The sequence below is a fragment of the Kryptolebias marmoratus genome, linkage group LG6, assembly GCF_001649575.2.
Source record: "Kryptolebias marmoratus isolate JLee-2015 linkage group LG6, ASM164957v2, whole genome shotgun sequence".
In the NCBI taxonomy this organism is placed as follows: domain Eukaryota; kingdom Metazoa; phylum Chordata; class Actinopteri; order Cyprinodontiformes; family Rivulidae; genus Kryptolebias; species Kryptolebias marmoratus.
In genome coordinates, this window is record NC_051435.1 from 22,569,204 (window position 1) to 22,583,365 (window position 14,162).

Here is a 14,162-nt window from a genome sequence, read left to right on the forward strand (position 1 = left end):
CACGTTCTTAGGTACGGGCACTGAAGACTTAATAAACTGCTAATGTTTTTTATTACTCTCTTGATAATTGCATTTAGGGAGCGTAAGTGTGCACAAAAATGTATGAAATTTGCATACGTCGGGCGTGGTAAAAAAACTGTCATCCACTCTGAACCAATCGCACCACAGGACGGCCATTGCTGCTTCTAGATTTACTTTTAGTCATGTTGCAAATTTATGCAGCATCATTTCTGAGATCTCAAAATCTTCACATCAAACGTTCAGCTGCTGGTATATTGTTCAAACCTTTTTAAAACCCCTCTTCCTCTAAGGCTGAAGGTTCTTGCCTGCAACCATTGCTAAATTAATTGTCTAAAAACCGATAATCTGAAAATCCGAACATCATTCTTGTTTTTTAGCCTGACCTAGTTCACCATTCGGCAGGTCTGGTAGGAATTTGCTTCGCAGTGATATAATCAACTATAAAAAGCAAGGGGTGGGGAAAAAATTCAGAAAACCTTCTACTGTCTTAAAAAAATTTCAGGTGCTCTTTACAAAAACCATCCCTGAAAAGCGCTATCTGTGTATATTTTACTTCGTCAGTACCATCAAAAAGTAGTTGATTGTTAGATAATGATTTTTAAACACATTTTATAAGATGTGTGAAGGTAACAACAGCTAAGAAATGCTGGAACACAAAGAGGGCACTGAACTGTGAATTACATTTGTGAAGGTGTTTTTAGCTGCATTTTTTTAACACATTGTTTTTTTTTACAGTCCAGATTTTACTTGTTGCTCATTCTCAAAAAAACAATAAAAAACAAGCTAAACTATTATCATTCGGTGAAGCTTTTTGAGGTTCATTGAATTCACTTATGTCTCAGTCTAAATACTAATTCCAGCAGCAAGCATCTGATTGTTCGTAAGGACAGATGGATAGTTTCAGGTTCTTTTAAAAACTGTATTTTATATTTCAGCATTTAAGGCAATAAGGTGAACTGTACCCTTTTCTGGCTGCAGCCCACAATGAGGTAGGTTTCTATGTTGTTCCTCTTCAAGTAGGCGTTTCGCTCTCCTCCTGTTCCTGCTTCCACATCATAGTCGCCGTTCAGATAATTCAGAGTGGCCTTGGTGATATGAATACGCCTGAAATGAGAGCAAGATGTTTAATTTTTGTTTCAGGTAGATATGTAGACATTTAAAGCTTCACAACAGACATACCCAGCTTTGCCTCCAGCTTCCATCTGATTTGCTAACGTGACATCATTGGACCAGACGTCAAACTGCCACTTCCTGAGTCCCAGAACCCCACAGTGCACCCTGCCACTGTGGATCCCGACTCGCATGTTCACGTTCACCCCGGTCACCTCTCGAACCAGCCTGCAAGAAACAGGAAATGATATTCGGAGAGGTGCTGCTAAGATTTCAGTAGCATCCGTGCAGACATACGCTGGTGATGATGAGTCCCAAAGATTAACGACCCATCTGTGTTTTCAGTACTGCTGGCCAGCAAGAACCTCCTGCCTTCATTTTTGAATGAATACACCACAAAAAAGCAAAACTTATCCAAATAAAAAGTTTCACAATGTGTTTGTACTTTTTAGTTTCCAGAGTCCTGCTGGGGAATGAGGACTGAGCAGACTTTTCATAAATATTTTGACCTCTTGTTTTTGTAGCCCTCAACAAAATTTCATTCATAAACAAAATAACTATATATTTCTATATGTTGTGGATTTGATGAAAGTTTCATCTATTAACATAATGACCATTAAGTACCTGAAAAATGAAATCATATTCAGCCTCTAACAGATTATTATTTTACTGGATTAGTAACCATCTTTAAAACAGGCAATAAATGGTTCTCTATGAATGGTTCTCTATGAATGGTGACTCTACACTGGAACACAACAACTGGTGACAAAGTGGTTTTGGAGTGCAGACTGATCGCAAAAAATCATCAGATTTGTTAAATCTGAGTTTTTAAATGATTGATCTTTTTCCGGGATAAATGACTTAAACAGTAAATTAGCTGAGTGAATCAAACAATTAATTATTTTGAAGGAAAGGTTCAGCATTTCGAGAACTGTCGAGTCACGACTACAGTGTGTTTTCTGTTGTCCAACCCTTGGTAACAAATGGAAAAGACTGAATTTTCTGCTAAATGTCAACTATTTCCTTCGCACTCGCAGGAGAAGCTGGGAAAAAATAAACAGACTGAATTGATCAGCTGACAATGTAAATAGCTCAGTGAGACAAATCAACAGTGTGAGACCGGTCCTTTGTCTATAAAGAATCCGAACATCTACACCCTTCGAGATGACCAATCAGATTGTGCCTTAAAGGTATAGTTCAACCATACTAAAGTGTGTGTCAATTTCACAATACGTGGTTATTTTACTGCTTTAACCCTCCTGAAGCCCTCGCAACTGAAGAGAGGAAGAGAAGCTTTTGTAACTTCGGGTTAATTTGACCCGAAGGCCACGGGAGGGTTAAGCTCCCCCAGACTGCATCAGAAATGCTACAGCTAGCTGCCGTTGTTGCTAATTACAATCTGTTTACTTAAATGCTTTATTTCTCTAAGCTAAGACTCTTCAAGAAACTATATACAATGGATAAGATATTACATATAACCTTTACACAGACATTTACTTCATTATGGCTGAATTATTCCTTTAAATCTTAAACTGTAACCGTTTACTCAAAGAGTATTAACATGATGATTTATATGTGGGATACAAACATTTAGAATATACAGTGACTTTTGAATGTGACGTTTACTACAGCTCCCACTTATTACTTAAGAATCATCTGTAATTCATCCACTGGTCCAAATAAATGTTGTCTTACTGACTAATTACTTCTGTTTAAACTCTGAGGCGAACTTTAGACAGAAGTATCCATCATTGCTCACATGTTCGTCCACTTTCACGGTCAAATGACGGCAGACTTACGAGATGGCTTCTATCATGTCCAGTCCCATCTCCACGCAGCAGTGGGCGTGGTCGGCCCTTGCCTCCGGCAGCCCAGACACACAGTAGTAGCAGTCTCCCAGGATCTTGATCCGCAGGCAGTGGTTCTCCTGTCACACCAAACACAAAGAACAGAACTTACAGGAAATGTTCCCAATCCTACAAAACGAGGTAAAGTTTAGCTTGACAAATGAAGAAACAGGTTTTGTTTTAAATGTTGTGGCATAAAACTCTAGGGTGATAAAACTAAAAAGGGAATAAAACTGCAACAAAGTTTATGATCTGTTCTCTTTAATTTTGTGGTAAAATCCAATTCTAGTTATTAAAGTAAAAAGTGTTTTCTGACAAACAAATTAAAGCTGCTTCAAGGTGTTGCAGATGTTCTTTTTTCTATTTTGAAATGTGTCAACATGTTACTTTATTTACAGAAAATGTAATCAATTTGTTTATTTGTAATTTCAAAATCCTAGTTAAGGGCAAAGGAAAGCAGAGCTGGTGCCTTTTTACAGATATTTCTGTAGAAATTTAAACATAACTGTACAGAAAAACCAAATGGCTTTAAAAACTTGTGTGGGGAAAAAAACTTTAGTAACTGAGAATAATTAGAATGCTTAATACTTTATAAGAAATTATGTGTGTATGATCGTGTGATCCTGAGGGCTAAGGTTTGAGGAAATACCGTCTCATGATCGCCACCTGAGTTTCTGTTTAGCACACGGATTAAAATACAAAAAGAGCCACTGTGTAACGAGCCCAGAGCAAGTGTGTGTGTGTGTTTGTGTGTGTGACAGAAGGTACATCTGGCATGGAGATAAAAGTGTCAGTAGCAACATTTTTAGTTTATAACACCATTATGCCCATTTTGCTCATAAATATTGATTAGCAGCACATCAATTCACCTTTCAGAGACAAATGGGACACAATGAGCTTTAACTAGACAAACAATGATGGTTCTGTGAAAGGAACAAATAAAATCTATATTCATGAATATGCTTTTTAGGAAGCTGTGGTTCAGATATTAAAAAAGAGGCCGAAAATAAGTGCAGCTGCATGGCAGTAATGGCTGATAGAAAACTGACATGTTTGAGCTGCTTGTTGCACAAAAGTCTGCATTCAAGACAGTTTTTGGACATGTACAACAATTAGATTATTGCAAAAAAAATTATTATTTTCAACACATTGATTAATCAATTTAAATAAAAAAAAACATTTGTGTATTAAGTTAAAAACCCCAACTTTTCTCTGATATAGTTGTGTTAGTGTGAAAGTGCTGACAGGCACAATAGACAAAATGTTCAGTTAAATGAAATGTTAATTAATTTATAGTTTAAACATAAATTTACAACATAATGCATCTTTAGTTACATCTTTACTGAGCATGTTTCCTTCCAGTTTTGGTCACAGGTCTTATTCCTAATCCTTTTCCAAAGGTGTTGATGACAACCTGAACTTGGCTAGTTAATAACTGAGTTTACTATCTTAAAAAAAAGAAGTAGATTTCTGGTTCTTCTGATAATTTTGCAGTTTAGAGGAATTTAAAGGTGTGTGTCTTTATCTTAGATACACCAGCATTCACTGTTCAAGATCAACTAGGCTGCAAAAATGAATAATTGTGTTTATTAGTACATGTTTTCCATTTTAGTAATGACATCAAGCTGAACCACAGGCATCCTTAAATACACCTAAAAACAATGGTAGTAATTCTGCAGCTCATTTATCAGCTGCTGAAACTCTTTTTACTCTAAACAGCTTTGTTTAAACAAATGGACCCAATATTTTATTTAGTTACACAATCATTCATACTAAATGACTTTTGCTTTATGTTGCAGATATACTTCATTTTTTCATCTTACTTTTTTTTTTTGACTGTTTTTTGCACTGTTATTAAAGCTGCAAAAATGCACTTTTTCAAGCTTTGTTTATGTTGTATCTTAAATCTGCGAGACGTAACAATTTATATACTGATAACTGATAACAAAAAATACATTAAAAATAACACAATGCTAAAACTAACGAGTGTTAACTGTGTAATTCAGGTATTGTAGCTGCACTAAATTATTGTTTAATTGAACAGAGTAGTAGTTTCTTTTCCACTTCTTGAAGGTGTAAAAACTTATTACCACTCCGGAAGTTTTGAATGTTCCAGGTTGCCTGCTTTGACTCTGTGAGAATTTCAAGAGTAAATTTGTCTGGAAATTTATTTCAAACATGCTCAAAGTTCCAACGAAGCAAGATCAAGGCAATATGTTGCCAACAGTCGCAGCCCAGTAAGATACAGGCTTGAGATGTAGCCATAATCTTTGAACAGTGATTTGTTTGTATGCAAATTAGCCTTCTTTTTTACCACTACGTGCCTCACTGCAGCTGCTCACCTTCAACTCTGATCACGTATTCTCTGTTTCAGCTTGTCTGTGTTGGCAAAAAATGTTTTAACATGCTACTGCAGAAAGTCCTGTGTTGCATATTATTCCCATCTTAGGTGCAAAACAATCTGGCTTTTAAAAATAACTTGACAAAGTACAGTAAAATCAGAATGATAATAACATGTTAACTATCACACAGCTCTGTTGTGTAGCTACAGCTCCTCTCAAATGCTTCTCCAGCTTCAGGATGTCTTTACTCCTAGTTCAGAGTTTTGAAGTGCTTGTGTTCCCATTGAGTCTTCTGCATATACCCTTTATTCATACTGTCAGATGATTATATCAAAACATCTACTGCAGTAACACTAAACATAACCCTTAAACCAGAAACATAAAAGTTTTCAAGCTCCTTTTTTTCTTGTGAGGATCACAGCACAAAAACTGGAATACTGAGCAGTCGGTCTTGTTTGTGCAGTCACAGGTAAAAAGCAAAAAAACCAAACAAACAAATTACAAGAATACCAGGGAAACACAAGATCCATGAGTCTTAATGCACCTTCTGAGGGTTTCATCTCCCCTACAGCCATCCAGAGGTTTGGCAGAAAAAAAAGAGAAATGCAATCAGGCTGTCTGACCTCAGTCTTATGTCACATCCTAGTAAGCCTGCAGAGCCTTTCATAACATGTTTTGCACATGGTGCCTCATGTTTCAGTAGTTACAGTTTCCGATTCAAGAATCTTTATTATCTCCTAGGGCAATTTGTTTCACAGCCAGTAGTCAAACAAACAAACAAAAAAAAACATTTAAAAAACACAAAAAGCATTCATACATGACAAGACAAGATATGAAAACAACCGTAAAATCTATTCATCGAGAAGAGTCAGTCATTACATTCATGCCAGTTCTCTAAAATTGCAATGGGTGAATAGTGATGATTCTCAAATCCAAAGAGGTGCAATTTACTGGAAAAAATGAAAATTAAAAAAAAAAAAAAAAATCAAAGCATGGTGAAAAGGAAATATGCAATCTAAAGAAAAGGCATAGGTTTTGCAACATTTGCGTACAAGGGATTGCATTCTTACCGCTGCCAGCTTATCAAAACGGGCAAAAAGTTCGTTGAGAGTCATCACCAACTCCTGCGCTGTGCACTGCGACGCCAGACTGGTGAAACCCTCAATGTCTGCAAACAGGATGCTGCAGAGACAGGAAAAACAAGAGAAATAGAACTCAACTTTTTTATTTACAGCATTTCCCTTTCTTTCCATCCCTTGTTTGCTGTAGACGTGTTATTATCTCGACAAATTGTGCTTTTTACTCACTAAGGCCCCCTTTCACGCTAGAAGGTGAACTTGCTATGAGGTAAAAAATAAAAATAACAAATCAGCCAGAATGTGGATGGTCTCTGTAGCGTTAGGTTTTCTGGTGAGCTTTACGAACAAGGTGTGATAGAGTGTGAGTAGCAGTGTATACATGACATGGGCCCATGCCCAATGATGTGGTTTGATTGTTGGGAATTTTGAAGCAGGACTGGCCGTACTCGTCTCAGTCTTACACTACGACCCCATTACACCCACACCGCATTGACAGTGCACCAAGTAAGTTACTGCAACGCTCTAGGCTGCACAGCTGCTACACGCAATGTGTCCCGCTGCCTTTCTTTCAAAAAGATCAAGCTGAGCTCTCCTCATGTTGCTGCAGTGACCAATCCATGCTCTCTGTGTGTTAATAAATACCACACTACACCCAGTCATCCTTCTTTTGCCTTTTGGATGGAAAGCAGGAAGCACTTGTTCTCATTATGGTCTGGCCTGCCGCATAAGGAAGGAAAAAGAGTGGATTTGATTGATGTTCTGCAGGAAAAACTTCACCTGCATCCTCTCATGCCGCCGAGCATTTTTCCTCCTCCACAGCAAGGCTGAAACCGAGTTCCAGAAACCTCTCATTATTCTGCAGATCACAACAAGGTCATGGAAACAACCCAGTGTGAATGTGATGCCAGTCGTAGTAGTGTCACGGGTAATGTGGCTTGACCTTCTAGCTTGTAGCTGCATCTTCACGTGGTCCAAAAGACTCGTGGCAGGGTGGTGCAACTGTGAGCATACATAGTAGTATCGTTGGGAGAAGGTGCTGCTGAATGGTGAGGGTGCAGGAGAGTGTCCCAAGGACAACGAAAAATAGCAGGAAAATATTCTTGAGCATCGTGATTGCCTTCACACTGAAGCAAGTTTTCTAAATTTACCACAGTGCAATCACACTCTAAAAGGTTGAACAGGTCATGGAGAGCGTAGTGGGCTCGTCCAGTGTGAAGAGGTCTAACGCTTAGCAACATAGCATCTGAGATCATGAGCCCCTTTCAATTTCAGCTGACTTCAAATGATGTTTGAGTTCTAATTCGCAGAACATCTCCTCCCCCCAGCTTCCCACATGTGAGTTTAATCAATTGTGTTAACAGGAAAAACAGCCTGTGTCAAGGATTACCTGAGGTCAGATCAACGTTCTTTAAAGTTTATTGAAGAAGTTTTTTAAAAAAAAAAGAATAACTAATTTATCTGGAAACTTTTTTACTTCTTTTAAAGCAAATCTCTGGAAAGCAGTTTAAAAGCAGCATATTATTGAAAAGCAATCATTTCCAGCCTTTAAACTCTCTGAGTTTGCACGTTCTGTCCACACAGTTCAATAACCAAACACATTATCTGATGCCTCTACGTTGCCTGAAGGTATGAATGTGAGTGTGAACACGCATCTGCCAGCTCTGTGCTCGACTAGAAACCTGTTCAGTGTGCGCAGCGGCTCCAGCAACATGTCAGCTATAACCCTGATACAGATAAGCAAGTGTTGCTGATGGATGGAGAGTAGTTCCCCATTAGTTGCTGAGCAGGCTCGGTATGAGCTTCTCTGGTCAGTCTGCTTTGTTGGTTTGATAAATTTTAAAAAAATTGATTTCATATTGAATTCAGTATATTTTAAAACTGCTAAAAAACTGATTATAAACAATATGCACATGTATTCATGACCACAGCCCTGAAAATATGCAATAACTGCATCTACGAGCTGTTTACTGCCTTAATTTGGTTCATTCTTCTGTTTTTAAAGGGTACTGACTTGCTAACTGCACATACCTTCTCAATAACTGATAAACTCATTAATAATAATAATAATAATATTTATATAGAAATATATATACAGCTGCCATTAATCAAAAAGCTCAAAAAGTAACATTAGGCTATAACAACTATCAATAAAAATGAATTAAAATGAGATAAAAGGATTCAAATAAAAGACCTAGCATTCCTTGAAAGAATGCAGTTTTAAACTAAGATTATCATGTTGAGAAATGATGAAGTTGTAGCCATTTTGTCAGATTTGCACGATCTGACGCAGCGTTGTGAGGGTCACTCTCAAAGTATGTGTTGTAAATGACTATCAGCCTATGACCACAATAAATATTAGCTCTATATTTGTAAAATTACCTGAGTTACAGGCCTTTTTGTGTCAGCTAAGGCCAATCTGCTGTTGCGACCACTTTAAATTGAATTAACAACAAAGGTTATTCAGTTGTAGATGTATACCTTCTGAGAGTTTCATTAAATTCCATCTTGTGATTAATGCGATAAATGTTCCCGTCTGGATTTACAGTACAAAGTAAATTAACATCACAACTTTAAATATAAACAATAGGTTTGGCTGGAGTTGGGAGAGGTAGGGGTGAGATTTAATCCCTCAGGTCAAGAGGTACTTTAAAGAAACTGATGGAGGTGAATCGTGTGAGACTGAGAGTTAAACAGTTGTGTGCAGTCATGTGTAAATGCAATTCAACGCCTACACAACAGCACCTAAAAGTACCTGATACACCATTTGTACAAATGAGGTCTGGGCAAAGACAAAGTGTGCTGGAGTGTGTGTGAGAGAGTTTAATAGATTTAGAGCAACATTGTGCTTGTGAACAGTAATGAGGTAAACTAAGACACCAAAAGTCTTTTTTCAGATGTAGGCTTTTCCATTACTGGCCTTCACACTGTCACAACAGCACGGTTTCTCAGCAGGATGAATCATTTCTCTAAATGTCGAGGAGACAAAGATGTCCTGGCTGACAGGTAGAGGCTGGAACAGCAACAGTCTCAGCTGTGCAGAGACGCACGGCTGGGTCTCAGATAAAACCTGAGAAAGCTTGTCCCAAAAGGTCCCAAAAGGCTCCCGTTGGCCTCTGAAACACGATAGCTCCATGCACCAGTCACATCTTGCAATCTTTTCTTAAAAGAGCTTACTAATTGTCTGGTCAACAATTTTTTTCCCTGAATGAAAAATGTGATGAACTTGATAAGTGAAACTCAGGAGGCATGTCGGTGGATCGTGTGCAGCTTCTAAATGGGAGTTTTTGTATTAGAGGCTACTTACAGTACCTGAGTGTGGCTTCGTTTGGGCTCCCCAGTGGTCAAAAAACTCAAAATACCCTCTTACTAAAATAGCTTCCCCAATCTTCCTTCTGTCCTGATTTACACTACTTATCTTAGACCACAATTTTCTGATAAGGTCCTAATAAGTCCAAACTGTGGCTGATTTCCACTGAGCAAACTGTTCAGGTATATAAACAAGAGTACGGAGATAAGCATGACCACGTACAATACTCAGTCTTGTTTTGAAAAACACATTTTACTGATGTTAAATACATCAAATAATAAAAAAAAAGTTTGCATAGATTAAAAAATAATATGTCGCTTTCCTGACATAAATAAACCTAAAAAACAATCACCTAATTTGTCATTCAAAATAAATACTTGGACATTTGTCCTTTCAAGAATGGTTTTAAATGAGCAATGATGTAACGTCACACCTCCTTTGCCTGAATTAAAAGCTATGAGTACACAGTTTGGTTATGCATCTATCCTGACAAGTTGACCTGATTTTCTTCTTCGGGATTCAACTCTTGCTGCTTGACTAACTTTTTGAATTTGTCACAAAGAAGGTAGAAATGCAGCCATATTACACTACTAGCTAATATCTGTGTTTCTTCTGACACAAAGATAGCACCATATGGTCCTGTTTACAGTGTTAAAATCTTAAAGGAAGGCCAATATTACGCCAGAACACCCTAATATAGAAGAATGAAATTGGAAATCCTTTTGTATCAATCCTCTGACTTGTGCTTTTCAATAATCCTTTCTCTGAGTTGTTTTAGGAAAAGTCACTTTAAAGTGGGTGAATATTTACACAATCACTTATTTTACATTACATATTTTTATTTATTTATATTTAAATGGGATTTCTTTGTACAAATTTGATTTCACTTTGACATTTAAGAGATTTTTTTCAATTATTTGTGTATAAAAAGGTCAAAATATACTGACCACAATTGCTTTCTGACTGCAATAAAAATATAAAACACCCAAGGAGATGAATACTTTTTTGAAGGTACTGTATAATTTTGTCTCACAATATAGTTTCATAATGTGAAGACAAAATAAAACACTTTAATAAAGCCATTAGATATTCATTAAAAAGTAAATTCAATCAATAATTGGTCAGTTTTCTGACTTTTAAAACCAAGGGAACAAAAGAAACCCAGAAATTAACACGTGTTTCAGAGCAAACAAGCTCACATGAATCTCACATAGAAAGTGTTTGTCACACAAAGCTCTGAGAACAGTGTGTGTTTCTACAATTTTTCTGCCCAGGGTGTCCTTGTGTTTCAAGGAGTGCAAGTGTATTCTGGGTTCACGGTCTTATGGCCGTTCACATGTCAAGAGCACTAACGTGTTCTAATGAAGCCAGGCTTCAAAATGCACACATTTACTCAATTTGAGTCTTAGACTGAAAAGGATTAGGTGTCCCAACTCTGGGGTACATGTTTCTGAGAATAACTGATTGCTTTCTGTGAACTGTTGTATGGGAGGTCGAGTGAAAGCAGACACTAAACTGGTGTGTCTGAGCTAAGAAACAGGCTCATATAAGATCAGAGTTGGTCTAAGAAAAAGGCAAGAGGAAGATGCAGGATAGCAAAACAAAGATGACCGGTATGCTTTACAGACTAGAAAGAGGTTATTCATTTCAATCTTCAAAACAGTTTCACCAATGTAGATTGCCAATTTATTAACAAGTTATTTGATTCACAATAAAAAACAAATGAATCCTTGTCTGATTTTTTATTATTTAATATGCTTACATTGATGCGGCTGAACTATATATTAAATAGAAAATAACAATATATGTATTAATAATTTGTTTTATATGTTTGTGTTTTTGTTTACAATGTTTAATATTTATGTTGGTGGTTTTTGGAATCTTGTTCATCTTTTCTTTTATATCTGAACTTAATTTTGATGAAACTGCCAGACAGAGAAGGGCAGAAAACCTTCATAATAAGTTTGTCTTAATTTCAGAAAGTTGCTGAAGAAAATAAATTAAAAAATTAAAATAAAAAGAAATAAAAACTGTTTTCATTCTGTGGTCAATAGTGAAACCTATTTTCAGTACCCATAAATGTAGGGTTGGCAATGATTGAAAACAATGTAATTTGACAAAGATTCCAAACAAATGGGGACATTGTGTAAAAATGTAAATAAAAACAGAACAAAATGACTTGCAAAACTCATAAACCCATAATGTATTCACAATAGTGCACAGTAAACAAATCAGATGTTTTTAAAAAGCACCATTTTTATGGAAAAATTGTCATTTTAAATTTTATAGCAGCAAAAATAAGTTGGGACATGGGCAACAAAAAGCTGTAAAGATAAGTGGTATAAAGAAGAAACAGCTGGAAGAACATTTCAAAACTAACTAGGTTCATTATCAACAGCTCAGTAAGAGGACTGGATATAAAAAGAGCATATTAGAGGTTGAATCTCTCAGAAGTAAAAAAACTCCATATAAAATAGTGGAACAATTTCAAAATTGTGTTCCTCAATGGCAAGTAGGAAAGATTTTGAATATCTCATATTCTACAGTTCATAATATTATGAAAATATATCTAGAATCTGGAAAAATATCTGAGCTCAAAGGACAATACTGAAAGTCAATATTGGATGTCTGGGATCTATGGTCCCTCAGAGGACGCTGCATTAAAAACAGGCCTGATTCTGTTTTAGACATCACTGATGGACTCAGGAACACTTCCACAGATCACTGTCTGTAAACACAGTTCACTGTACCATCCACTGATGCTGCTTAAAGCTCTATCAGGGAAAGAAGAAGCCAGATGTGAACACCATCCAGAACCTCTGAACCAAAGATCAGCTAAAATGACTGCTGAGGAGCTAGAATCCAGCATCAGACAAAACTGGGACAACATTCCCTCCAAAACCTCCAGGAGCTGCTCTCCTCAGTTCTTAGATCTTTACAGATGTTATTTTGAGTGAAAATAACTATTTTGTCTCTACAGTATACAAACTCTACTGCAAGTCATGGGATGAACAAAGTATATTAAAAAGGTGCCTTGAGAGACAGTTAGAGATTATGCAACTGATTTACATCCAACCAGCAATAATAAGAAACTGGCCATAGAAAGTAAAACAGAAGATAGACAGTCCTCTTTAGCTGGTTTCAGAGTCACTACAGCAAAATGAGTTCTGGGTCACCTCAGCTGAACCAGAGCTGTCCTGTTATCTGACCTTGTGATTCCCTCTTGTCTGGCAGCAGCACAGCCACAGGCCTGCTGCCATCAACTATTTGCCCCGTGGCTGTTCAGACTGAAACTATTCTCACCAACTCAAGCCAGGAAAAAAAACACTTAAATAGTACATTTTTACTGTCTGTTTCAAATTTTTCCTACTTTCTTCTGTTTCATTATTTAAAGTGTTTTCTCTTCACATATACCAAATATCCAGGACAAATTGTCTGAACTTCCTGTTCTTTTGCTTCTCTCAATTTGTTTTGTCCAATATCTCTTTCAATATTCTTAGCCATCAGCAGCCAAAAAGCACATACTGTCCTACAGAATCAGAGAAAAAAATGATTACATCAATTAAAAAAAATTAAAAAACACCTAATATCTCTTTTTTTAAGACGTTACAGTAGCAAAGTACGCAAGCTTCTGCAATATTTATGTTTGCTGCTTTCTGCTCATCGACAACAGATTCACAGGTTGCAGATCATCTGAGAGCCATGAAACCATGTGTGTTTGCTACTTAGGTTCAGTTTTTCTCCATGTTTTAATCAGAACATGAAGAGCAAAAGAACTGAAGGTCATTACCTCTAATTTATGTAATGTGGTTTGGAGTGTGGCTGGCCTACATACCAGCAACTGCAGCTACAGTCGCATCATTCTGTTTGCGAATATCTTTCGAACATTTAAAGGGCAACCCAGCAGCATTGGAAAAAAAAAGAAAAAAAGAACACTCTTGCATAATCAGCATCAAATTTGGCCTCATTTGTGAAGCCACAGGACATCATTTTGGCGAATAAACACAAATGAAATGCAAAAATCTTTTACATTGTAGAAAAAAACAACAACATTTGAATTCTTTTGATTCTTTCGATCATAAATAAGTAAAAGAAATGATAAAACCTATGGGTTTTTTGAAGTTGTACAAAATTTACCATTAAAAATAACGTACAACAAAAAAAAATTGACCTACAAGCTACACAATTAATCAAGCCGACCATTCTTTTTCCACTAAGGTGAATCACTCCATGCACATTGCAGAATATAGCGTAGTTATGTGGTGATTGGTGGTTTGTGTGTGTGTGAGCACTTCCTGGTGGGCGTCTCCTGAGCTGGTGACGGACGCCTCATCACCACTCCTCTCACACCTGTGGCTGATCAAGCTGATGGGACTTGGAGGAGTACTTAAGGCTGCAGTGAGGACCAGATCAGCGCTGGAGCATTGTTTACCATTCGGTAATGTGCAGAGCCTGT

The 14,162-nt window shown here is 37.0% G+C and overlaps 1 protein-coding gene across 2 annotated transcripts in view; it reads right to left on the reverse strand.

Annotated features, from left to right (window-relative positions):
- The window catches only part of adcy5 (adenylate cyclase 5), an 85,727-nt gene that overhangs the window by 20,565 nt on the left and 51,000 nt on the right, over nucleotides 1-14,162 (reverse strand). For both annotated transcript variants that reach the window (XM_017421204.3, XM_017421205.3), the window contains exons 4-7: nucleotides 6,391-6,502; nucleotides 2,931-3,058; nucleotides 1,201-1,359; nucleotides 984-1,125 (exon numbers count right to left, since the gene is read on the reverse strand). In XM_017421204.3, coding sequence (XP_017276693.1) covers nucleotides 984-1,125; nucleotides 1,201-1,359; nucleotides 2,931-3,058; nucleotides 6,391-6,502 — 541 coding nt within the window. The remainder of the gene's footprint in view (nucleotides 1-983; nucleotides 1,126-1,200; nucleotides 1,360-2,930; nucleotides 3,059-6,390; nucleotides 6,503-14,162) is intronic.